The sequence below is a fragment of the Lepidochelys kempii genome, chromosome 12 (genome assembly GCF_965140285.1).
Source record: "Lepidochelys kempii isolate rLepKem1 chromosome 12, rLepKem1.hap1, whole genome shotgun sequence".
NCBI classification, from domain to species: Eukaryota; Metazoa; Chordata; order Testudines; family Cheloniidae; genus Lepidochelys; species Lepidochelys kempii.
This window is the reverse complement of record NC_136391.1, coordinates 3,952,780-3,976,894: the sequence shown is the minus strand read 5'-3', so window position 1 is coordinate 3,976,894 and position 24,115 is coordinate 3,952,780. Positions and strand designations below refer to the sequence as shown.

General features: G+C 47.8%; 1 protein-coding gene and 1 long non-coding RNA gene across 9 annotated transcripts in view; one reads left to right on the top strand and one right to left on the bottom strand.

Annotated features, from left to right (window-relative positions):
- The window catches only part of VAC14 (VAC14 component of PIKFYVE complex), a 202,864-nt gene that overhangs the window by 81,499 nt on the left and 97,250 nt on the right, over nt 1-24,115 (bottom strand). For all 8 annotated transcript variants that reach the window (XM_073307160.2, XM_073307162.2, XM_073307167.2 and 5 more), the window contains one exon: nt 12,904-13,036. In XM_073307160.2, coding sequence (XP_073163261.1) covers nt 12,904-13,036 — 133 coding nt within the window. The remainder of the gene's footprint in view (nt 1-12,903; nt 13,037-24,115) is intronic.
- On the top strand, nt 15,212-23,639 carry LOC140896082 (uncharacterized). The gene is made up of 3 exons (XR_012154446.1): nt 15,212-15,789; nt 22,486-22,604; nt 23,257-23,639. It is a non-coding gene; the product is annotated as an uncharacterized LOC140896082 (long non-coding RNA).

The following is a 24,115-nucleotide window of genomic DNA, read 5'->3' as shown; positions in this document are numbered from 1 at the left end:
TAATCCCAGCCCATTCCAATGATGTTGATCACATGTGTTTTCCATTTTTCTCAAGGAAAAGATATCCAGTTCTTACAGGCAGCTTGGAGTAATCTGGGTCACAGAGCAACTTGAGCATATAGGACAGTTAGCTTATTCCAACAGCACTCTGGAGGTATTTTTAAAAGGACATAGTCACAATTCCCTGGGCACTGTTGAGAGAGGGGGAGTTGGAGGAATCCTCAGACAGCTCGGCTTTCGTTCCCTACTTACACTCCTCTCGGAGTCTGCCAGTGGTGGCACCTGTCCCAAAGCTCCAGAGGTTGGGCATGGAGGTCTCCAAGTTTCATGCATTGCCATGGGCTGGGGGAGCCCTACAACTAAGGGTCTGCTCTGCAGTGATGCTGGGCTCCTGGGGCAGGAAGGTTCGAGAGTCACTGCTTGTTTCCAGCTTCCTAAATACAGGCCCCTGGTGCAAGCTCTAACCCCTGCAGAAATCTCTCTCCTCACCCGCGGCTTGCAGGTCTGGTTCATTTACACAGTAAATTTCTTATGCTATGGTCAAGCCCTGCTGAGCTGCCCCCCTATGCTCATGAGGCTTTTGCTGTGTATAAGCAACCATACTCAGCTGCAGTCAGGTCCTGAGTAACAATGCACTCTGAGTTCCATGTGGCCACGTAGGATATTGCAGAGATGAGAACACAATGGCACTTTGGGGTTCCCAGTGACCCGACAGAAGCCAAAGCCTTCTCAGGGTTCTCCAGAAATAATCTGGCAACATCCATGCCACATATTAACCCCCCCGCCATAGTAAGCACCACTGCCCCTAACATGCAAAGGATTTGATACATAAAACTGCCAAGACACCAGGTCACCTGTGCCTTCAGCTGCTGAGCCCATTGCATCATAGGAAGCGGGATCATTCTTATAGAAATTAATTCCGGCCACAAATTAACATAACCCATCAGTCTGAGAGGCTCCATCAAAGACACCTCCTTGCAGCACGTGCACCGGCAGGAATAGCCCAATCCTTACAGCGCCACTTAATAAACATTGCTCTTTATCTTCGGTTACCAGTGCTAGAATTCAGTGGATGCAAAGGTAAGAGCTAGAGATGGGGAGCTGGGCTGGGGGCCACTGGAGGAGAGAAGTATGGCAGGATAATTTGTGGAGATGGGGGGCAAGGGGGATGGAAAGATATCAGCCAACTGACTCCTGACCAGCTACCATAATAAATTGGACATGACGATTAACAGGAACATCCATTCATCACTAGAACTGACTAGTTTAGCAAAGCTGTAGTCCCCCAATTATTGCATGAAAAGGCAGGTTTTTTTCATGTCATCTTGCAGAGCAATTAAAAATGAATCCAACTTTCAACTACATCAGTGCAACGCACGGATTACCACCAATTCCCCCGCCAAGTCAACAGAAACTGAGCAGGTCACCAAGTGCACTAATGACTATTACATAAACTGCACTCATGAAAATTAGTGTCATGCTGACCATCAAAGGAGGAGAAGAATGTGGAGGAAAGGCAACTGACTTGGCAGTTGAATTTACCACCATGCAGGTCTAAACTAGAGGTGGGCCTGGACCAAGACTCTGCATCCAAACCCCCCAGGACCTATGGGAACATTCAGGTCTGAACTTGGTGGCTTGGCCCTTTAAGTTGACTCTATTGCCTCTGCCCCAATGCACTCACAATTTTCAACTGCTCTGAATTCAGATCACACATTCCTAGCTCAGACTTTGTCCATCGCGCTGCCCCCTGTCCTGTCCTGTCGGGAAGTCAGAGCTCCAAGTACATTTCTGGCTGCACATTGCACCATTCGGAGCCCCACAGTTCACTGAACTAAATTACACTGAAGTTGGTGATTTTTTTTTAAAAGGAAAAAAGATATAAGTAAAATGCTCCAGTTACTCCTTTCTGCAAGGCAACGGGGGCGGTGGGGGAGAATGCACAGTTCATTAAAGCAAAAAGGGCAGTCGGCCAGAGAGCCATCTTGGCAGGCAGCGCAGGGCATTTTCACAGACTTTCCTGCTTCCCAGCACAGAAGCATCCCTTGTAAAGATCACAGCTGTTTGGATTATGCCTGAGTTCATAACACAGTTTATCAAAGAGGCCAGGGTTTTTTTCCCTCTCGCTTTGCCCAGTACAAGTGGAACAGTTCACATGAAAACAAACCAGGGTTTTGTTCTGCATGCATTACCATGGAGGGTGGGAAATAGGAGGAAGAAACACACACCAGCCTCATTGGAGGGGATTTTCAGTGAAAGGGTTCCTGGGGTCTCTGGAAAGTGAGTTGCTATGCACAGGGCTGGAAGGGGTGGGTTGACATAGCCTAACTCAGAAGACTAGGTTACAGCAGGTCTCATCTCTGGAAATCTATAGCATGTCATGAGTTTGATGTTCTCAACCTAAAATCCCAGTGGGATTTGGAGTGCATCCCAAAATGGCCAAACAAATCAACAAGTGGCAGAGCATTCAGAAGGGGCCCAGAGTTGCAAAGGCAGGGAGCACTGGTGGGACAGAGCAGATATGCCTGGGGAGAGCTGCGCAGGCCCATGGCTGCTGCAAGCGTGAGGTGAGCTGGGAAAGCTGCATGAGGGCGCGAGGACCGGAACAGCAGGCGGGGCTGCAGGTCTGAAGGGCACTGGCAGAGCTGGGGATGAGGACCTAGGACTGGAACAGCAGAGGATGTTTCAGGTCAGGAGGCAGTATACCTGCAGAGCTGGGTAGGTGCCAGAGCTGGAAAAGCAGATGGCGTGACAGGGTAAGTGTAGATGCACCGGGCAAAGCAACAGGGGAAATCTGCACAGCTCCTTCCAGAATTGCCCTGGGCTCTCGCCATTCCCTTGTCACTCGTTCTGCATGAATTCAGTGCTAGAGAGAGGCTGCCTAGCCCACCCACGAGGAAGCACTGGCGGTAATATTCATCCCTAGACCCCCATTCATTCCAGTGCATGAGGATTCTGCATTCTTTCCAGTATCATAGAAGGGCCCCAACCTCAACTGTCCAATGCAGATCTGTTTCCTCAGAAGGCTGAGGAGCTTGGATCTGGGCCCCGGTTCTACGCGTGGGGCATGCTAAGATTCTGAGCTTGCTACATACCGAGTTATACTGTGACACCATTGCCTGCCCTTCCCTGAGCTGTGGGGGTAATGACAGCTCGAGTTCCTTAAAAACAAGGGGATGCAGTCTGTTACAACTGGCACAAGAAAATCCCGGGGGAATTCTCCCTTTATCCAGCCTGAAGAGTCAGCAAGAGCCTCTTAACTCAAACAAAAGCTCCTTCCTTTGCCAGCAGGTTTTCAGGGGCTCGTGTCCTGGCCATGCTCACCAGAGCGCAGAGAGCGCGGCCGTGGGGAAGCTCTGCAGACAGAGTGAAACCAATGTAACATGCGACTTAGAGGGAAAAGCGCCTCTGCTCCATCCTGCCTCCGCCCAGCAAGCACCAGATGGTTTTCTACCGTGGAAGCCAGTTGCTTTTGAACACGCCTGCCCCCCCGCCACCCCACTTTCTAAACACAGCATCTTGGTTAACAGGTTTGGTCAACTTGTCAGTCTAAAGCCTGGTCTACACGGAAGCTGGGTGTCCCACATCGCAGGCAAGTGCCCACCACACCTCTTCCTCTGGCTTGTGTGGGGCTCAACCCAAGGGACAGCTTCTGAGCACACCTACTGGCTCATGCCCCTGGGTGCACCAGGCAAGGCAACACCTAGTTTGAGGACCCTGCTGGTGTTCAGGTGTGAGCTAAGTGCCCAGGTGTCCACACCCAGCAGCACATTTTGGTACTAAGAGGGTTCTACCAGCAGAAACCTAAGGACATTAGGTGTCTACAGCCAACATTTTGATCCCCCAAACCCCAGCACACGTGCGGCTTAAACCCCTTTGTGCATCTAGCCTTAAGTGACTTGCCCAAGGTTACACAGCAAGTGTGACAGAGCAAGAAATTGAACCCAGGTCTCCCAGGCTAGCCCAGAGCCACTGGACTCTCCTTATCTGCTGTAGGGTCCATCTTCTAGCTCAGACAAAGCTGAAGGTCCTAACCACTGGGGATACCAAGGTGCTTGTGACAGACCTGGCAATTTCCTGCAATATGCTGGACAAACCTGAATTCAATAAGGTTTAACTTAATGAATACATTTAAGTATCGTAGGAGTTCATTGTATTAAAAAGGCAAATATTTATGTACTATTGGGGGTTGTCTCTAGGACAGAGACATGACTAATGTGGATTCTGGGAAGCGTTATGAGCTTCAAAGGACTGAGACAATGGGTAGGGTTGGCAGTTTTGGTAGGATGTATTGCTGGAGATTTCATCACATGACAACCTTTAATTAAATATAAATCTTTAAGTCCTGGAGACTCCAGGCCAATCCTGGAGGCTTGGCAACCCTGACAACAGGCCAGACAAGAATGAACTTTTAAAGTGAGGTAGTTTTCCCAGGAAGTCTCTGGGGGAACTGCATACAAATGTGACCCCTCCGCCCCTCACTATGCAAGAACGCAGTCTTCTGATGCTTTGCCCTTAGGAGGGGACCTTTGTCTGCTGATTGTGTGTTTCCAGAGGCCCAAACTGGATAGAAGAATGACTTACAGCTGTTAGGAACAAACTTGCGGCCACAGAAAAAACCTCAGTGAGGACTGAAGGACTGATCACCTGCCAGAGCCCTTACTGGAGTTGGGGTGATCTCTGGCAAGCTTATTAGCATGCATGTAGGTTATTTTATTGTTGTAATTTGTTTTCTCTGTACTGCTTTCACATTAAGAATAAGTGTGCTTGCTTAGGAAAAGCTGTGTGCTACCTTATATCTATAGGCAATTACACCGTTTATAGCCTCGGAGGGAGGGGTCTAAGCAGTCTGACTTGCTGGGGAACTTGCAGTATAGACAGGGAGCTTTGCAGCCTAGAAAAACCTCCATCAGGATGGAGAGAGATGTATGTCTCTACCCAAGAGGTGTTGGCTGGGATTTGAGGCCTGGTCTACATGGGGGGGGGGGGGGGGGGTTGCCGCCGCGAAAACCGATCTAAGTTACACAACTTCAGCTAGGTGAATAAAGTAGCTGAAGTCGACGTACTTAGACCTACTCACCGCGGTGTCTTCACTGAGGTTAGTCAACTGCTGCCACTCCCCCGTCGACACTGCCTGCGCTTCTCGCAGCGGTGGAGTACTTGAGTCGATGGGAGAGCACTCGGGGCTCAATTTATCACGCTTCGACTAGACGCAATAAATTGACCCCTGCTGGATTGACCGCTGCCCCCCGATCCAGCGGGTAGTACAGACATACCCTGAATTACTGTTGGTATCTTCACGTCCTGTCCTCAGCTGCTGCCTGGCACTGCTGTCACAGCTGCTGCAGCCCAGGCTGGAGGAAGGCAGTCATCCCCCAGGAGAGTGCATCGAGCTGAAGCTTGGAAAGTGCTTTGGGCTCCTTTGGGAGCAGAGGTGCGTTGCAGAGGGGAATTTTACCGAACCTGCAAAACTGGCATCTGTGAAGAGCTCCAACAATGTGGGTAAATGGGCCCTTTCCCCACAGGCAGGCAAAATGCTAAATCAGGAGCCATCTCTTGGCCTAGGGGGTTACTGTGGATAAAGTACATAGGACCTACTAGAGTGTCTAGATTTAACACACTAACAAACCTGGTTAACATCAAGCATGCCAAACAGAACAGGACGAGCACATGGATTCTTACGCTTACTCCAAAACCCCCTGAAGTGTAGAAAAAGTGTAGTGTTCACTTCTCCACACAGCCCCCAGATGGGCTCAGAAAAAGAACCACTGTGTATGTGGGGTAAGACATGCCCCTGAGGTTTTTACTGGAGCAGATGACTGCAGCCCTGAGAACACGGTGCCCTAAGGGCTGCCCATTAGAGCAACGTCCTACTTATGATGCTTTAGTGAAAGCACAGATGAACTTCCAGGGGCCATTTGCTGCCCAGAAGCCCACCTGACTCCTGGTCTGATGAGCTTTAGTGGCAAGGGATTTCATCTGGTTTTCAATGCTTCAAGGACAGCTGGATGGATCCAGGGGGAAATGCGATGCTTTGGAAGCTGCTTTGCATATTTGTGCTGCTACAAACCATTTCAGCAAGCCAGTAGTTGAATATTAATATTTTGTTCTTGCTTAATGGTACAGCCCACAGCTAGTGAGTACAGGACTCTTTCCTTGCCACATGTCAGGCTAGGGCAGAGGGAGGCAGGGTCTATCTTTCCTGGTTAGCGTGAAGGTTGGTATTTCTCACGGCCACTGACACAGTGGAAAGCAATGAGCAATAGTGAGCAAAAGGCTGCTGTGATTCCTACCCCTCTGTCTGGGCCAACAAAAGCAGCCCCTTTGAATGCAAGAACATCTGGGAGAAGAGCGTCTGTGGGTTCAAAGGGAGAGAGGCAGTGTCTTGAGCACTAGACTGTGTTTCTGAGGTGCAGTCACCTCACAGGGTTTGGGCTTAGGGTGCTCAAGTGCCAGCAGAAAACATCTGGATGAGGGACGAGATCCCACAAGGAAGTCATCCACCTGCTGAGACAGACGCTTGTCCAGGTGAAAAGGTGCCCCACCAAAGACTCGAAGTTTGGTGTGTGCCCTTTTGCTTCTTTAGGGTTATAAAGGCTGCCTGAAAGGGCTCGTCTTCCCCAAAGATGGGGCTGTATAAAGAAATATCAGGAATTTCAGTTCAGGTATTCCCTGGAGGAAGATGAGTGGTTACTGGGAGCAGCCAGTCCTTCAGGGAAGCAGTGGGGGTGCTGAGTCTTTAATAAAGATGGCTGCTCTCCTACGTGTTCTTTTGACCTTGGAGACGAGTATGTGCTAACACTGATTACAGCCCCCTTGCCTCTCCCAAATGCTTGGCTTTCATTCCCTTCTCTGGTTTCAGAGTAACAGCCATGTTAGTCTGTATTCGCAAAAAGAAAAAGGAGTACTTGTGGCACCTTAGAGACTAACCAATTTATTTGAGCATGAGCTTTCGTGAGCTACAGCTCACTTCATCGGATGCATACCGTGGAAACTGCAGCAGACGACTTCTTCTCTGCTAGCGTCAATTTCACTAACTCTACAGTCAGCGCAGGCAGGGCCTACACTAGACTTCTTCCCACTAGCGAGTTCCCTCCTTTGCTGTGACTGGCCCAGCCCCAGAACTGGTAATGACCGGTATGGCTAGTGTCGACAGGGCACCGCGTAACGACCTACATTTTAATCACACATCTACTAAGGGGACTATGTGCTTGGGATTTCCTCCCTGGTGGAGCCAGCCGTGAGTTCTCATTCACGAACATTTGGATGAAAACTGGCCTTCCCCCTGCCTCTTTTCCCTTTGGTCACTGGAGGGAGGGAGAGGAAGGCAAGGGGGAAATATTTGGGTTTTAGTTAAAAAAAAAAAAAAAAAAAAAAAAAGTACAGACAATTTTGGAACAAACTGTTCTGAAGTGTCCTGTGGGCCAGTTCTCATTTTCAGCCAGCTCCGCCTCCAGGTTGTCTCTGGCCCCTCAGGATAGGCACATCTCTCATGGTGGCTAGCACAAGCCTGGGCGAGACCCACCTGGCAGCGTTTAACTGGGGTGTTAGCCTCTGGGGTTGGGCTGAGCAGCAGTGGGAGGCTTGGGATTCCTTGAAGGCCTTGTGGCAGCTGGCCTGCCTTGGACTTGAGGCGGCACAGGGCAAAGCAGGGTGTACTCAGGTGGCAGAAGAGGGGATGTCTGAACCCACCAGCACTCGGCGTAGTGGGAAGTGTCCAACAGGGAAGGTATTTCTGTGGCTCCTGCCAGAAGTGAGCAGGGAACCTCCTGTTGTAAGGCAAGAGGCTTTACTAAACTGCAGCCTGCTGATCTGACCTCATGCCTTTCAGGCACACAGGGGCCCCGGAAGACAAGGAGCAGGAGCTGAAGTTCCTCTTACTGAACTTTATTTTCCCAGGCACCTTCTGAAGAAAGCAGGCCCCTAAGGAGAGCTGTGCATCAACAGCTGCACTGAGGGGAGTGGAAACTGGACTCTATATATCCCCGCAGCAATGCCCCCTTCGGTCAGGAGGTGGATTTAGCTATGGGCCTGTAAGTTACCCATAGAGGGAAAGCCATTAGCAGAAGGATGGGGGAGTGGAGCTACGCACTGCGGAAATGAAAAGGTCAGCAATGTTACTATTCTGTGTCCGTGGTGACTGTTCAATTCTCCAGGGCTGATTTCCTCAGTCTCCCAAGGTTACGGGAAGCCAGGGCATAATGTGACTGAGCACTACCCATTCTGTTTTGGTGCTAGGACTATGACCCAGGCATCATACCTGTCCTCTGGCCAGAAAAAAGGAAAGACCCTCCGTCAGGAGTAGATGCCAACATCACTCCAGAGACTGTCCTACAGAAGATGCTTTGCACATGTGACTTGCCAGAAATTCATTTGCCTCTAGGATCACTGAAGAACTACCCACCTGAGTCATATTCCCTGAACTTCATACACAGAACATACCTTCAGCCTCCAGGGTCAAATGAAGACTTAGTAGAAAAGAGGTGAAAGTCTTTCATAATCACCAACTACAAGGGGCCATTGCTGAGCACCAGAGGGGGTTAGGAAATAAACCATGATTATTTCAGACATTGCCTGGCAGCCTCCATCTGACCCTCTGGACCTCCCTCTTTGCCAAGATCAGACAACACTGGCAACACTAGAGAAAGAGTCACTACTTTGTTTTTTGGAGCTTTCTATCGCACAATTCCTTTTCATCTCATGTTATTCCTTCACCCCAAAATAGTCTTCTAAATTTAACCATTTTGTTCTCATTCTCTGCTCCCAAGTCAGGTTCCAAGGGTGTACAACAAGTGACTGAAATGCAGCTTGTTCCCAGTTTTCCTTAGTTTTAGCTGTCCTTGGGGCTGCAGGCAATCAAAACAGACAGAATCTGTGCCACATGTGGGGGATAAGGAATTAAAAGAAAGGAGAAAGGCTGTAGCCTTTCAATTAATTTGGGGTGCAACATGCACTTGTCACTAATAATGTGTTTGTGCTTTGGTGGCTACTTGGAGATTAATTAAGAAGAGGATTGGTGAGACACACTACATTTTATTAATACTACAATCAATATAAACAAAATCTTAGAACTAGAAGATAGCAGCAGAATCTGCATGATGTATACTCTCCAATCCATGGGCTGAGGGCTCCCCTGAAAGGGGGAGTAAGCATTAAGGTTGCCACCATCCTATCCCGAGGTCTCGCCACGGGTTGGGATTGAGTCCCCATTTATGCACTTATTCCCTTACAGCGACCTGTTTCTGAGACCACACTCTTAAGTCTTGGCCTCTTGTTCATACTTGCCGTTCCTGCTACCCATGGTTGGGTTCTGACAATTGCTGTAAGCATTTGTGCAGACAGAAGGTTCTCTATACAATGCAGTTCGGGAACTCAGGCAAAATAAAGGCTTTACAGTCTTGCAGTGTATCACAAGATAGATATTGCTAAATCTTCTGACCCCAGGTTACTTGCTAATGCTAAACTTTCATTAAGCCTAATGTGGCCTTCTGCTAACCATTGCTACCACTGGGCCTCAAGCTGAATACTACGCTTCAAGCTCACAGCTAAGCTCACTTTAAAATAATCTAAGTTTCTTTGCTTATTCCTACCTGCATCAGAGCATTAGTTACATTTTCACTGGTTTAGAAAGCATCTTAACTTCAAGATATGATTATTTTGCCAATCACCTGAATTCATGCCATGGGTTAGAGGTCAACAAGCTACTAATGGGGAAACCTGTGTTCTTCTATTAAGGATTCACTTGTGGGAACTACTTTGTTTATCCTTATAACTCAGTGCCCACTAGCAAGGAAGAGAAACTGTTAGGACATTAGTGATTGTCCAACACCTGCACATCACGTGCTCTGGTACCAACTTACCACCCTGCCTTCACCCCAGAATCAGCCTGGCATCTGCAGGACATCAGCACGTTATGCAGTAGCAGGCAGACTCACTCAGGGAGAGTGCACAACTGGACTGTGGTACTAGCCAACACATATGTATTGCACAGCACATTAACACGTATGGCCCACACCAGCTTACCATGCATTGTGCATCCGATATTAATCTTGGTATACATTCCATGCAAGTGCTGGGACGTTATGCTGACGGAATTGTATTATGCTCTTCCCACAATTCTGTTCGCCCATGCTAAGCATCCCACAACACTTTGCAAAACCGAACTCAGCTTTGGCACTAGTAAATATGAAACCAGTCAGGACAAGATCCACTAATTCTATGTCCCAGGACAGGCTGGGATGTTCCTCTACAGCACAACTAGTACTTGGAACGTGGAATCCAAAACAGGGAGATAAGGAAGGAATAGGTGGATAAAGGAAAACAAGACAAAGAGCTGATTGGTGGATTTCAGTCTTAGGTGACAAACAGAGAGCTCTCCACTACAGATATTGCTAGTTTGAACGCTTAGTTCGGAGCACACCTTCTGTGCAGGATGAACTGAACACGGCAAGAGAACAGCTTCCTATAAGGATTGGAAAAGTATTAACTTGTTGCTTTATGTATTGTAAAGATTGGTCGCTGGACAATAAAATTGGCTAAGGCAGTGATTTTCGACCTGTGGTCCACGGACCCCTGCAAGTCCGCAGACTACATTGAAGATTTCCAAAGGGTCCTCACCTCCATTTGAAATTTTGTAGGGGTCTGCAAATGAAAAAAAGATTGAAAACCACTGGGCAAAGGCTTGGTTATTTGGGTTCTTGAACATTTTTAATATAAAACCACAATTATAGTCAAGCAACTGGCTCTACTTAGGAAAAAAGTAAGAACAAATACACTGAAGACAATCTGAAAAGACTGCACTGAAGATAGCGCAAGTGGCTCCCATGATCAGTGGGTCTTGGTGACAACAGATCAAATTCAAATACTGACAGTACAGCAAACTCTCTCCCCTCCGCCTTTCTCACTTGCTTTAAATCAGTGAAAGTTAAAACTGGCATTGAAACTGCATATATTAAGCTCAAGAATTAACACCTCCGGAGATCAATGGGGCAGTTCATACCTCTCCAAGATATCGCATCATGCTGTGTGCAGACTCAGGGAGTCGTCATTGTATCAGTTACAAGAGTCTCTTCACAGCCATAAGGGCTGGAGCCTTAATTTCTCTGTTAATTGGAAGGTTGGATTCTGGAGCACAAGTCACCAAGAAAAGCACTGGCATATTAAGCTGCCACGACCTGGCCCAATTTCATTTCTGCCACGCATTGGGAAATGGCACAGCAAGCCCAGATGCAGGAACCTTTGGTCCCCGTGCCATTTTCCCCACGTAAAAGAGTCCAGCAGACTATAGTTCAGAGGAATGTCTGACAGGAAACTGTACAGTCTCCAAACCAGAATGAGACCCTGGTATAGTTCTCAATGTGCAGTGCGGGCCTTGGCCCTCTAATCAGAAACAGGACCATTCTACCACTCCCTCTCAAGCACAGTGCATGCAGACCATGGCCATGTGTTCCCTTTTGCAGAAGGCAGGGAAGAGAGAAAGCACTTGCTGTTATAAAAATCCCACATAGCATAAACTTTGACAGGAGAAGGCCATTAGCACATGCCAATCTAGGCTTTGGGAAATTAGTTTCTCCCGTGATTCTTGAGATCCGACATCTAGTGGAACTGAGGTGTAATATAAGCATGGAGTGGGGGATATCCTGGGAGAGGTGAAAAAAAACACCTTGCAGACCTTCCCCCTGCTGGGGAAAGAGCGGTGGCACTCATGCCCCATACACAATCTTAGTGTACACAGATGTTTCACTGCTAATTGTTTTAGCACGAATAATTAACACCGAGATCTAATGGCAGCTTCAAACCTTAACTTCCCCTTGAAATGAATGGGGCAACTCTCTCTGCAGACGACCTGAAACAACAGAGGAGAGGACTCAGGCAGACATCACTGCCGTTAGACACACCTTGAAGGTTTTCTCTGCAAACATAAGGGTTAGGCATGCATGAGCAGCATGCTAACCAGGACTGCAACCTCTGATCACTACACTCCTTGTAAGCGATACGGTTAATACTTAACCGTGTACCTTTCGCAATTATTCCATCCATCCAGTCTGCCTCTGACCGCCTCCTGCCCTGGAAGAGGGAGTTCCATGGAATTCAAATCTCCATGCTCATTTGGTTCTGAGTTCGAGCATACTTCAATGATGCCTTCTGATATAGGCAAGGAAGGAAAGAGACACAATTGGGCTCTGCTCCCACTCAATACTCCCTTTGCCTCGCCTGTGACCTTCAAGTTGATTTCTGAGAAAGCACAGCAGAATTTGCTGCCCTTGCCCCAGATCTGGTGTGTTAAGGATTACACACTGCCAGCTGTCTGTCGCAATGCACGTTTTCCCAGTATCCACCACCTAATTACAGGTCCCTGGAAACAGAAATCAAACCACACAAGAGACCACGACACTGATTCCACAGTTCCGTTCGCCTTCCCATTTAAAAGCGCTCTCTTAAAGTGATGAGTTTTACCAGGCAGTGCCAACTGTTGGGTGTATACATCTCACAATGACAATGCTCTGAACAGATTGTCAATGCACACAAGTACTACACCACACTGTACCTTGCACCAGCTAAAGAAAGAGCGTCCACACACCCACAGAATAGCCTGTTTCACACTCCCACTGTTTTGTTAGTGTCTCAGCAAGATAGGATCTGAAAACAGTGTTTAATTAGGAAATATTTAACCTCAGGGGATAGAAGTGAAAAATATGGTGTCTTAACATGTGAAAAATTAATTCATTTGCTCTAAAAATATCAACTGCAATGACTGGCAAACAAAGATGGCTTGCAGAGAGGTCTTTGGCCACAAAGAACCAGGCAAGCATTAGGCTAAAATGCCACACACCACCTAGAAGGAAGATGTTCTTATCACAAGTTGTGGTATAAGAAAGAGATGGAGAAAGATGGTGTTCTGACCTGATGATGAATGCTCCTCTGGTCTCCAGCAGCTTCCGCTCACTGCTGAATCTCTTGAGTAGGTTAATCATGAATTTGTAGAAGTAGGAGTTCATGGTGGGGGTTGAGGGGGAGCACTCCATGCCTTTCATACCTGGACGGGGAAGGAGAGCAAGTTACAGAACACAGTCACAAGTGCAGCTGTCTTGGAATTGGAATTCTCTCCATGTGACATGCGTTTACTCTTATGGCATGAACCTGTCAGGGTGGGGGAAGGCAGTGAGAGTCAGGTAGAGGATTTAAAGCATGATCCAATGGCCTTTCCTTTGAGGTAGTTATTTCCATAAATATGTCTGGCACCTTTATACCAAGATAACCACATTCACATGGGAGGTTACACAGATTTATTCGTGTCAGTTTCTAAATAGAGATAGTTAATTCAATGCAAAAACTATTCACAGACCAGCTCTCCATGTAGTCTAAGCTCTATTTTTACTGTGATTCTACACACACCCCTCTGCCACCCGCCCACACGACTGCCACTTTGAATAGATAGTTCATTCAAGTAGCTGAGCCAGAGCTTAGTGCATGAACTGAATTAATGAAGGTATTCCTTGTGTTGCTGATTTCATTTCTTTATGTTCCCCTTCAGGAAGTTTCACGCAGCTACTGAACAGCCTGGTGTCTGGCAGTAGCAAACACAACTCAAATTGCAGCATTTGGTGATCACAAAGTGCAATCCTAAGAACTACTAACTGGACAGCCCAAATTGAACACTGACTTACAAGTGCCTTTCCCTCTTTACAGGGAATTTGTTGGGAGACAAGGTAGGTGTGTGGGGAAACATGCATCAGAAAGATACTTTCATTTGGTGATCAAAAACAGAGGTCAGTAGTGAGCACAGAGGCAGTGCGGCCTAGTGGATAGGGCACCTCACGTCAGGCTCTGTCTCTAACCTGCTGAGACACTTTAGGCAAGTCATTTAATCTCTGTTTTCCTCTCCCACCCTTTGAGACTGCAGGCTCTCCAGGGCAAGTAGCGTCTTTTACTGTGTGTTTGTACAGCACTTAACACATTGGGTCCCGATCTCTATTTGGGGCTTTAGGTGTTACTAGTATAATTTATTAGTATTATAGTTATTACCATGGGCACTATCACTTTACAACCCTATGGATCTGAGAGTTATTTTACACACTTAAGAGAATTAGAAGTCTTAATTCACATAGCCAATTCACTGAGAGACAAGTGATAACTTGATAAGATACTATTTGCATGTTAATTGAACTGTGTAAGGGTGTTGGCAGGCCAGTTAGCTGGAGAGGCATGAAAAATGCACTTCTTAGTTCAGGATACCCAGACAATTTCACCCCAAAAACTTCAACCTTTGAAGTTCAGAGAAGTTGTCCAATAATGATTGCTTTCAAGTGATGGAACTATGGTATTTACTTAATTTATTCAGTTACTGGAACATGCCATCAAAGCCAATGGTTTAAATGGACATTTTAAAATAAGTTAATGAAGGAGCTGCTTAAAAAACAGAACACCCCTAATGCTCCAGCAAGAGGACTGCTCTGTGTGTGTGTGTGTACGTGCCCGAGTGTGTGCGAGTGCAACGGCCATAATGATACAGCTAGGGCACTACCAAAGAGCCCAGCCAGAGAGGAGCAAAGTCTTTGGTACTTCTCAACAGATCAAATGATAACTTAGAATATGATTTTTTTAATCCATTTGTATTGAGCTGGGTACACAATTAAAAGCACAATTAAAAGCATAGTGAAAAGTAAGACTGCAAATTTACGGAATGGTTTCTTGTAGGGCCAGCATGGTCTCCATGTCAGTGATCCAGATTTTGGCACAAGTTGGGTAATGCTCAGTCTCCCAGCCGGCAAGAGCTAAACACGTACAAATCCCAGGGGGAAATGAAATGAGACACCAACATGGCTGGGATGTGCAGAGGAAACTAGGGGAATCAGGCATCTGTTCCCATTGAATTTCACCCATTCCCTTAGGGGCCTTTGAGATCCCAGTCTATGCTCTTGAATAACCTTTAATGGCCAGCTCCCAGAAAGCAAGTGTTAACAACAGTAGTGTATTCCCTCTCAGCTGCAGGCAAGATGACCCAGATTTTAAAAATAAATAAATAAATAATACTAGACTGCCAAAACAAAATATTCCAATACAAAGGTGCACGTGCTCAAGTGAATACATTAACCAGAGCTGAAATATATCCATACCCTCCATATAGCCAGCACAGTTGTTCCTCATTGTTCACAGGAGATTCAAAATAGAAACACTGCAGATGACACCATATGCACCAGCCCATCTTTAAACACAGCGTGTCACCCTAGTGCTCTGCAGACCGCACTGAGTAGCTGTTCATTACCGGATCCAAATTAGAGTCCTAGCAGAAGTCGCCAAAGCTGTGACAGGCATGGCAATTCCCTGCACTATCCTGGACAAGCCTTACTGAATGATGTTTGCATATCGTTATGGGCTAGGGATTGTATGTAATTTCATGGGGCAGGGGGACTGCAATCCTCCAGGAGCTAAGGACAGTGGGGTTGAGGTGGCTGGGCAAATTCACTCAGGATGCAACACCTCTGGAGAGACTACATATACTGGTTAAGAGTGGATTCTCAGAGACCAGCAAAGAAAGGACTTTTGGATAAATAGCATGAGTTTTAACTGATTCAGGGCCAGCTTTAAGATCCAGCAAACAGACCAGACCTTCTGTCCAAAGGGGGCCCCAATCTTTCCTGGGAAGGGATGGAAGGACTTGACCTATTCATCGGGGTGCTTGTTCTGAATTAAGAGCGGTCATGAACTTGCGGCCACAGAAAACGCCTTGGTGGGGTTTGAAGGACTGATCACCTGCGAGAGCCCTTGCTGGACTTGGGGTGATTTCTGGTAAGCTAATTAACATGTATGTAAATTCTTTTATTGTTGTAATATCTTTTGTCTAACGCTTTCACCTTAAAATAAATGTGCTTGCTTAAGAAATGTGTGGTACCTTATACCTATGGGAAATTATGCTGTTTATAGCCTCCAAAGAGAAGGCAAAGCAGGCCTACTGAGACAGGTTCACCTGCTGGAAAACCACAGAGGCGCAGGGAGCTGTGCAGTCTGGAAAAGCCCCAGTTAGGATGGAGACAGACACATGTTTCAGCACCAGAGAGGTTGACAGCTGGGGATCCGGAAGCTTGAAAGTGGATGCCCTTGGTGGACACTGAGGGGGATATGATGTCACCCAGAGCTGATGCACCACATCAGCTGATTTTTAATTTATCTGCTGGAATAATGTACTGCTCACAGTCTACACAATACAACAAAAACAAACCAGCAACATAACCCTAGGAGAAACCCCAGCTGAACGCCATCGCCAGCTCCACCCCTCAAGGCAGGACTTTCCCCAACCACAGTCGATCCCCATCAGGCACTCATCTCTTCAATCGCACAGGCAGAAATTTGGACCTAAAAGTCAGACCCTTCTTAAAGGAGGCCGCTCTCTCTCCTCATGACCATGTCTGCTGCGTTCCTCCCGCACTCTGGAACTGACAGCGTCAAGGACACAACGAGCCTGTGCTGGGAATTGGTCTAGCTATAGGACTCCCTTCCACAAGAAAGGAACAAATTACGATCTGATCTTTGACCCTCAATGCAAGGCCCACCTATATATGAGTGTTGTGTGTCACCAGGCTGATCTATTTAACGCAGCCTTCTTGAGATTATCCCGTTTTATGCACCAACAGGTGTGCTGTTCTTCATGCTGTCCTTGTAGTGCTTTCTGGGGCGGCCTGATTCCGATGTCCAATTCTTCACAGAAAATTTTTCTGGGGAGTCCATGTTCAGGCATCCAAATGATGTGTCCAACCCAGCGTAGTTGGGCTTTTATCAGCATGGTCTTGATGCTTGTGGTATTTGAATTTTGGAGAACCTCCAGGTTGGTAACTTTGTCTTGCCAGAGGCTCCCCATAATGGTGCAGAGACGGCATATGGAAGGGCTCTAGCGGTTTCATATGCCATTTGTATGGTGTCCAGATCTCACAGCTGTGAGCACAGAAGCATTGTAATGTTTTATTTTGTTGAGAGGGTTCTGTTGTGGGATTTCAGGACTTGGTTTCATAGCTTTCCTAGTGACCGAGAAACTCCCTCTCCATGTCTCAGCAAAATTTGAGGTCAAGGAGGAATGGTTCTCTCATGGCATACTGACAATCAGCTCAGCCTTATGCATGCAATCACCACCGTCAAGCATTTGCCCTCAATCTGTGTTCTGCAGAGCCACGGCGATCCAAATATTGGTCCAGTTTTTCCCCTTGAAATCCAAGTGACGTCGGGTCTACCAGTGCCTCCAGGGGAAGAGCATCTGAAATGCTGATCAGGAGGGAGAAGGGAAGAAGCACCTATGTGCAGTTAGGCTAAACATATCACTTTAAAGAGCAATCTGTTGCTGTAGGAAGTCCACGACAACATGGAGAAAAAGCGGAAGTCATCTCCCATTTTGGGGGTGGAAAAGCAGAGGTACCTTGGTACCTTGCCAGCTATCAAGGTCTTTCAGTGTTTAATTATGTGTTTATCCAAAACTGCACTGGATTTTTCTCAGCAACAAATCTATGCAAAAAAATTTCAATAGATCTAGAATATATCAACCAAAATTTTGAACAAAAAGAGCTGTCCCAGCTTCACCTTCTTTCTTGAAGAGGGAGAAAGATGAAGATGCCAGGTTGGGAACAAAGGCAAACTTTGAAAAATGTAGTATTACGGCTGTACATGATCAAACAGCTGAGAAGACCTCACATTCGTTTCGTGGAGCTTTTCAATGAAAAAGGTCCATATTTCAATAAATAGCAAGAGTCCACTTGTGTCTAGGAGTACTGTGCCTAAAACAGAAAGGGAAGAGCACTCTCACTTTACACACTGGTGGAACAGATGGGTTCTGAACAACAGCACATTCCCATCAGAGTATATCCTAAGCTTACTGGGGTAGAGCACTGTTGGATCAATGCCTTCCCCCCATGCTCCCTTTAATTCTTGGTAGCCCTCTCTGGAGGGCTTCGTTTGGAAAGTTCCCAATGGTTAGGTTTCTTTCTTTGTCGACGCCTGGCCAAGGTAGCTGAATGTTACAGTCATGGAGGCATTGCAGGGCTTTTGACAGGCATTGTCTAAGCTCTGTACATGAAGGTCATTTTCACAATTAGATTTCAGAGACGTACAGATTCAGCTGGCTCTTCCACCTCCTTTGCGGTGGAGCTTCATTGCATCCTAAGCATTCCCAGCCAAAAATCAGCCACACGCCTCTCTGGAATGTCTTCAAATACTACCATAAAGTTAACTATTTGAGCTCATCTTGCCAGCTACTTATTTCATTAGCTGCCCTGCCTCCGTAATTTTTAGTCCCCTCCCCAGGTCACCTTACTGAGCTCTACATCAAACCCCAAACATGGAGCAGCCTATATATATTATTTGAATTTCCAGAGCACCCTAGTCACGGATCAGGCCCCACTGTGCTAGGCGCTGCACAAAAATAAGAGGACAGTCCCTGCCCCAAGGGCCTTACAATCTAAGTGGACTACAAGATGGCCAAAGCTCCACAGCCAGAGAAGACATCCCATAGAACTGAAAACAACCTACTTGAGATTTCATTTACTTTCAGGTACATTCCTTCATCCTGCAGATCGAAGATCGAACACTTTCCAGCCTGGAATTACACATCAGTTTAGAAGCGCTGCAATTAAAGCAGATTGTATAGTGTTTTCACAGAGGTACGTCTGGAGGAAGATGACACTTCTCTTGAATGGTTCCCAAACCCTCTGAACATCTGTTTTGCATGACACCCCACCATGACAGAGTTCACATATTTTGTATATGGAGAGCTTCATGGATCTATAAGCTAAATGGAAAGAAGATGTGAGCTAACAAGGTTAGAGAAGGCAAAGCCATATCTCCACTCAGAACTACCCACCCACCGCCCAAGATCTCATTCATATTATGATTTCAATGCTATTCTAACTCCATGGCCTTCCCACTCTCCTTCTGTCACTGCAAGGTGCTTGCACATTCTAGAGCAATAAAATTTTAGGATCAGCACTCCAGTATTTATATGAAGATGTGTAAGACACAGGTGGGAAGAGGCGTTAAGAAAACTGTGGATTAATTAAAAAGAAGTGTAAACTTCAATTAAGCTTAGACTTTGCAGATTTGTAACCTGCCAGATCGGCTGCTAACTTACTAAGCATGATGCTGAAAACAAAGAACACGAGCGCTTCGCTGCTCTTTGGTTGGAGTGTGGGTAGCTGTGCGAAGAACCATCTCCGCTCATACGTGCTACAAACACCAATCCTAGAGCTTGGCTTCAGTGGCATTAATTAGAGCAAACGGGAACATCCAATGTTCTTGTGGACCAAAATGAACAGTGTAGGCATTTAACCTGGGTGCAGACCCTGTACTCTTCACCTCCTCTCTCCCAAAGCTTGGCAGAGAAGTCTCCCTGGGACACAGTACAATCTTAAGTCTTCTTTCAACAGCTCCTGAATGGGATCCAAGAAAAATGCCAGACCTTTCACCAGAGAGCTGAAGCATCTGCACACTCAACACAGGATGGAGTAGTGTAAGCTGGAAAAGGAAGTTGCAGCTCTGAAGAGTTCATGACCAGATGTGGTCCTTATAACCACTGTTCAGATAAGTGCTGATGGTTAGAAGGAAAGTAGGAGTGATGGGGAACACAGTTCCTCCATTGTATAAGCAACAGAATGAAGAGGTGTGGAAAGCACGGCCTCCCCTTGAAAGGACCTGAAGAACACAGAATTAGAATTGCAGGCAGAGTGCCCATTCTTGGCTCTCCAGAAAGTATCTAGAGATATCCAGCCCAGATGAGGCTCCAAGCTCACTTTCCAGATTCTCGGTACATAATGTCAAACAGCTCATTTGAACTGTAAAGCTGCAAAACTCACTGCAACAATGGCCACAAAGGCCACACCAGCTTTAAAGCGCTTCTTCCCCCCTGCTAATCTATGCATGCAAATAAAAGAAAAGGCACTGAGAAAAGGCACATGGTATTTGCAATGGTCAGCTATTTGGGAGAAAAAATGGTTACCCACCTTTCGTAACTATTGTTCGAGACGTGTTGCTCATGTCCATTCCATTCTAGGTGTGTGCACCACTGTCGGAATTTTTTGCCTTAGTGGTATCCGTAGGGCTGGCTCTGGCGCCCTCTTAAGCCCCGTGATCCTGTGCCAGCATATCAGGCGCTGCTGGCCCTGGGCCCTCAGTTCTTTTTGCCAGCAACTTGTCAGCAGGAAAGGAGGGCGGGTCATGGAATAGACATAAACACACATCTCAAAGAACAAGTTACGAAAAGTAGGTAACTGTTTTTCTTCTTCGAGTGCTTGCTCATGTCGATTTCATTCTAGGCAACTCACAAGCAGTACCCCTGGAGGTGGGCTCAGAGTTCATGGTTGTGCAGCTTGCAACACTGCTCTACCGAAGCCAACATTGTCCCAGGCCAGCTGGGTGATCATGTAATGGGACATGAATGTATGGATGGATGACCAGGTAGAGGACCTACAGATATATCTTGAATCATCACCTGGGCCAAAAAGCCCGCCGATGAGGCTTGTACTCTGGTCGAAGGATCGGTTACGATTGCCTGTTCATAGCAAAACCTGATGCAGGCGGTTATCCACGATGAAATTCTCTGAGCAGAGCAGAAAGGCCCTTCATTATGTCTGCCACCGTGACGAAGAGCTGCATCGACATATGAAACAGCTTAGTCCTTTCAATATAAAAGGCTAATGATCTCCTGACATTGAGAGAGTGCAGTCTACTCTCCTCATTTGACTTATAAGGTTTCAGAAAGAAGACAGGTAAATACATGTCCTGGTTAGTATGAAGCTGCAAAAAGACCTTGGGCAGAAAGGCTGGATGTGGCCGCAGTTGAACTTTGTCCTTATAGAACACTGGGTATAGAGATTCTGAGATGAGTACTCTAATTTCAGAGACACCACAGGCTGATGATATTGCCACCAGAAAGGAGACCTTCGACGAGAGCAGCAGAAGGGAACAGAAGCCAATCACTCAAAAGGGAAGACCCAGGAGCCTTAATAGCACGAGGTTCAGGTCCCAAGGTGGGACAGGGTCATGGACTTGAGGGTACAGTCTCTCCAGACCTTTTAGAAACCAGACCGTCATGTCATGAGCAAAGACTGACCTGCCCTGTACTGGAAGGCTGAAACAGCAGCCAAGGGGACCTTAACCAACAAAAGAGGCAGGCCCTGGAGCTTGAGATGCAAAAGATACTCCAGGATTGACTGGAGTGAGGCCCGTTTGGGCCAAAGATTTTGGTCCAAGCCCAACGTGTGAACAGTTTTCACTTGGCCAGGTTGGTCGCTCTAGTGGAGGGCTTTCTGCTGCCCATCAGGATCTGTTGAACACTGGCCAAGCATGCCTGCTTTTCCACATTCAACCATGCAGTAACCAAGCCATCAGGTGCAGAACTTCTAGATTCGGGTGCAGTAGTTGGCTGTGGTTCTGGGACAGCAGGTCCGACCAGAGCAGCATCAGAGCAGCCACCTAGAGGTCCAGCAGTGTGCTGAACCAGTGCGGGTGAGGCCAAGTTGGAGCTATCAGGATTACCTTTGCCTTTCTCTGCTTGATCTTCATGAGGACTCTGGATTAGAAGCACTGGTGGAAAAGTGTATAGCGGATCCCCCAACCATGGGAGCAAGGCGGCGTCGGACAGGGAGCCTCCGTCAATCCCACAAAGAGCAGATGATGTGACACTTCCTATTTTGCCTGGACACGAATAAGTCCCACAACTCTGAAGATCACACTGACCACTTCTGGATGGAGTGAGCATTCGTGGCGAGATGAGAAGGTCCTGCTGAGGTGATCTGCTAACACGTTCCTGGCCCCTAGAAGGTGCGAGGCCATGAGATGGATGGCATGCAGCACACAAAAGTCCCACAACCCGAGAGTTTCTCGGCAAAGGACTGACGAGTGGGCTACGCCTTGCTTGATAATAAATACTGTAGTGGTATTATTCGTCAGGATTTGGACCACCTTGCCCCTCAGGTGAGGCAGGAATGCCTGGAATGCCAAGCACACCACCCTGAGCTCTCTGATGTTTGTGGGGAGAGCATGATCATCTTGTGACCAACGACTCACAGGTGAGCTCCCCAACCTACGTCTGAAGCATCAGAGACCAGGGTCACTGATGGGGCCAGGACCGGGAAGGGAACTCCCTCCAACAATGAGCGGGGGGCCGACCATCACTTCAGGAGTGACTAGATGTGATCCGTACCATGACTACCCAGTTCAGATCTTGTCTATTGGGGACATAGACCAATGCCAGCCATGCTTGCAGGGGTCTGAGCTAAAGCGGTGTGTGCCCCACCACGTAAGTACAAGCTGCCATGTGGCCCAACAACTTCAGACACATATGGGCAGTAGTGAATGGGTGGGCCCTCACGTGAGAGATTAGGTCGGACATAGTCTGGAAACGGGCCTCCAGGAGGAAGGCTCCGGCTTGTGTAGTGTTGAGTATCGCTCCTATGAACTTTATACACTGCACAGGGGTCAGAGATGATTTCTGCTCATTTAAATCGACAGACCCAGATCGTGACAGGTGGAGTGCACCAGATCGAGGATCCTATGCACCTGGGCCTGAGACATTCCCTTGAGGAGCCAGTCATTGAGATATGGATAAACCTGAACACTCGACACCTCAGGTAAGCAGCCACTAGTGTCATACACTTTGTGAACACATTCAGAGCAGACAAGAGGCCGCAGAATAGTGCAGGGACTTGGAAATGGCGTTGGCCCACCACAAAACGGAGGGACCGTCTGTGCCCCTGGAAAATGGAAATATGGGTCCTTCAAGCCAAGAGCAGCATACCAGTCTCTGGGATCCATTGATGCGAAACTTCAACTTCTTGAAATATTCGTTGAGGCGACATAGGTTCAGAATGGGTCTTAGTCCTCCTTTTGCTTTTGGGATTATGAAATATTGGGAGTAGAACGCTTTCCCCTTCAAGTATCAAGGGAACTCCTCTACTGCCCCCAGCCATAGGAGGAGTTGAACCAGGAGTTGTTCGTGAGAAGGGTCCCTGAAGAGGGACAGGGAAGGGGGGTGGGAGGGAGGAGTGGTCGAGAACTGCAGGGTGTAGCCCAGGGATACTATGCTGAGTACCCAACGGTCTGAGATTATTTGAGACCATGCTGACTGTAGAGGGTGGATCCTGGAGTCTGACTGGGGCGCCGTCCTCGTGCACATCACCAAAACCCCTGTCTCGAGCCCCCTGAATGTCTAGCTGGACTGGGCAGGCGAATGGGAGGAAAAGGGGCGACTGCATTTAAACCCTGTCTCTCTCTCTCTTAAAGGCACATTGCCAAGAAGGCCCCCAGGACCTGGGTGGCAGAGGCCAAGCGAGTGCAAAGGGGCTCAAGAATCCTTCAGGCCATGCAGCCTCGCATCAGTCAGAAGAGAGCATTCCCTTCAAACAGAAGGTCCTGGATGGAGGACTGCATTTCCTGGGATAGACCCAAGGATTGCAGCCAGGAACTTTGCCTCATCACCACGGCCGAGGCAACGACTCGGGCTGCTGAGTCAGCCCCTCGCGACCATCTTGCCATCCTCCTGAAGGGCTGCAAACTCCTGGCAGAGGTCTTGAGTCAGGGAGTCCTTGAACTTACTGAGGAAATCCCATAAGTTCAAGTTGCATCTCCCCCACAAGGCCTGATAGTTTGACACCCGGAACTGGAGACTGGCCGTTGAATACATTTTTCTTCCAAAAAGGTCCAGTCTCTTAGCATCCTTATTTTAAGGCTTGGCACTAGCCTGCCCCTACTTATCCCTCTTGTTCGCCACCGGTACTACTAGCGACCCAGGGAGCAGACGGGTGCACAGATAGTCACACCTTTTGGCAGGGACGTAGTATTTCTTTTCGGCCCCCTTGGATGTGGGTGGCATAGGTGAAGGGGTTTGCCAAAATGCCTTCGCAATCCCCAACACCCCTCCACGGGCTGGCGCTGCAACCCGCCGAGGCGGCCTCCATGAAAATGCCAAAAAGAGCGCACAGTGGTTCCACCCGCCCCTCAGCCTCCAAACCCAGGTTGGAAGCCGCCCTCCCCCGGAGGGCTCGGTGCGCCCTGAAGCCGCCCAGGTGGCTAGCGCCAGGGCCCCACTACAAGGGCGATGTCGTCACCGTGGGGGGAGGGTTCGGGGCACTTTTCCTCACCG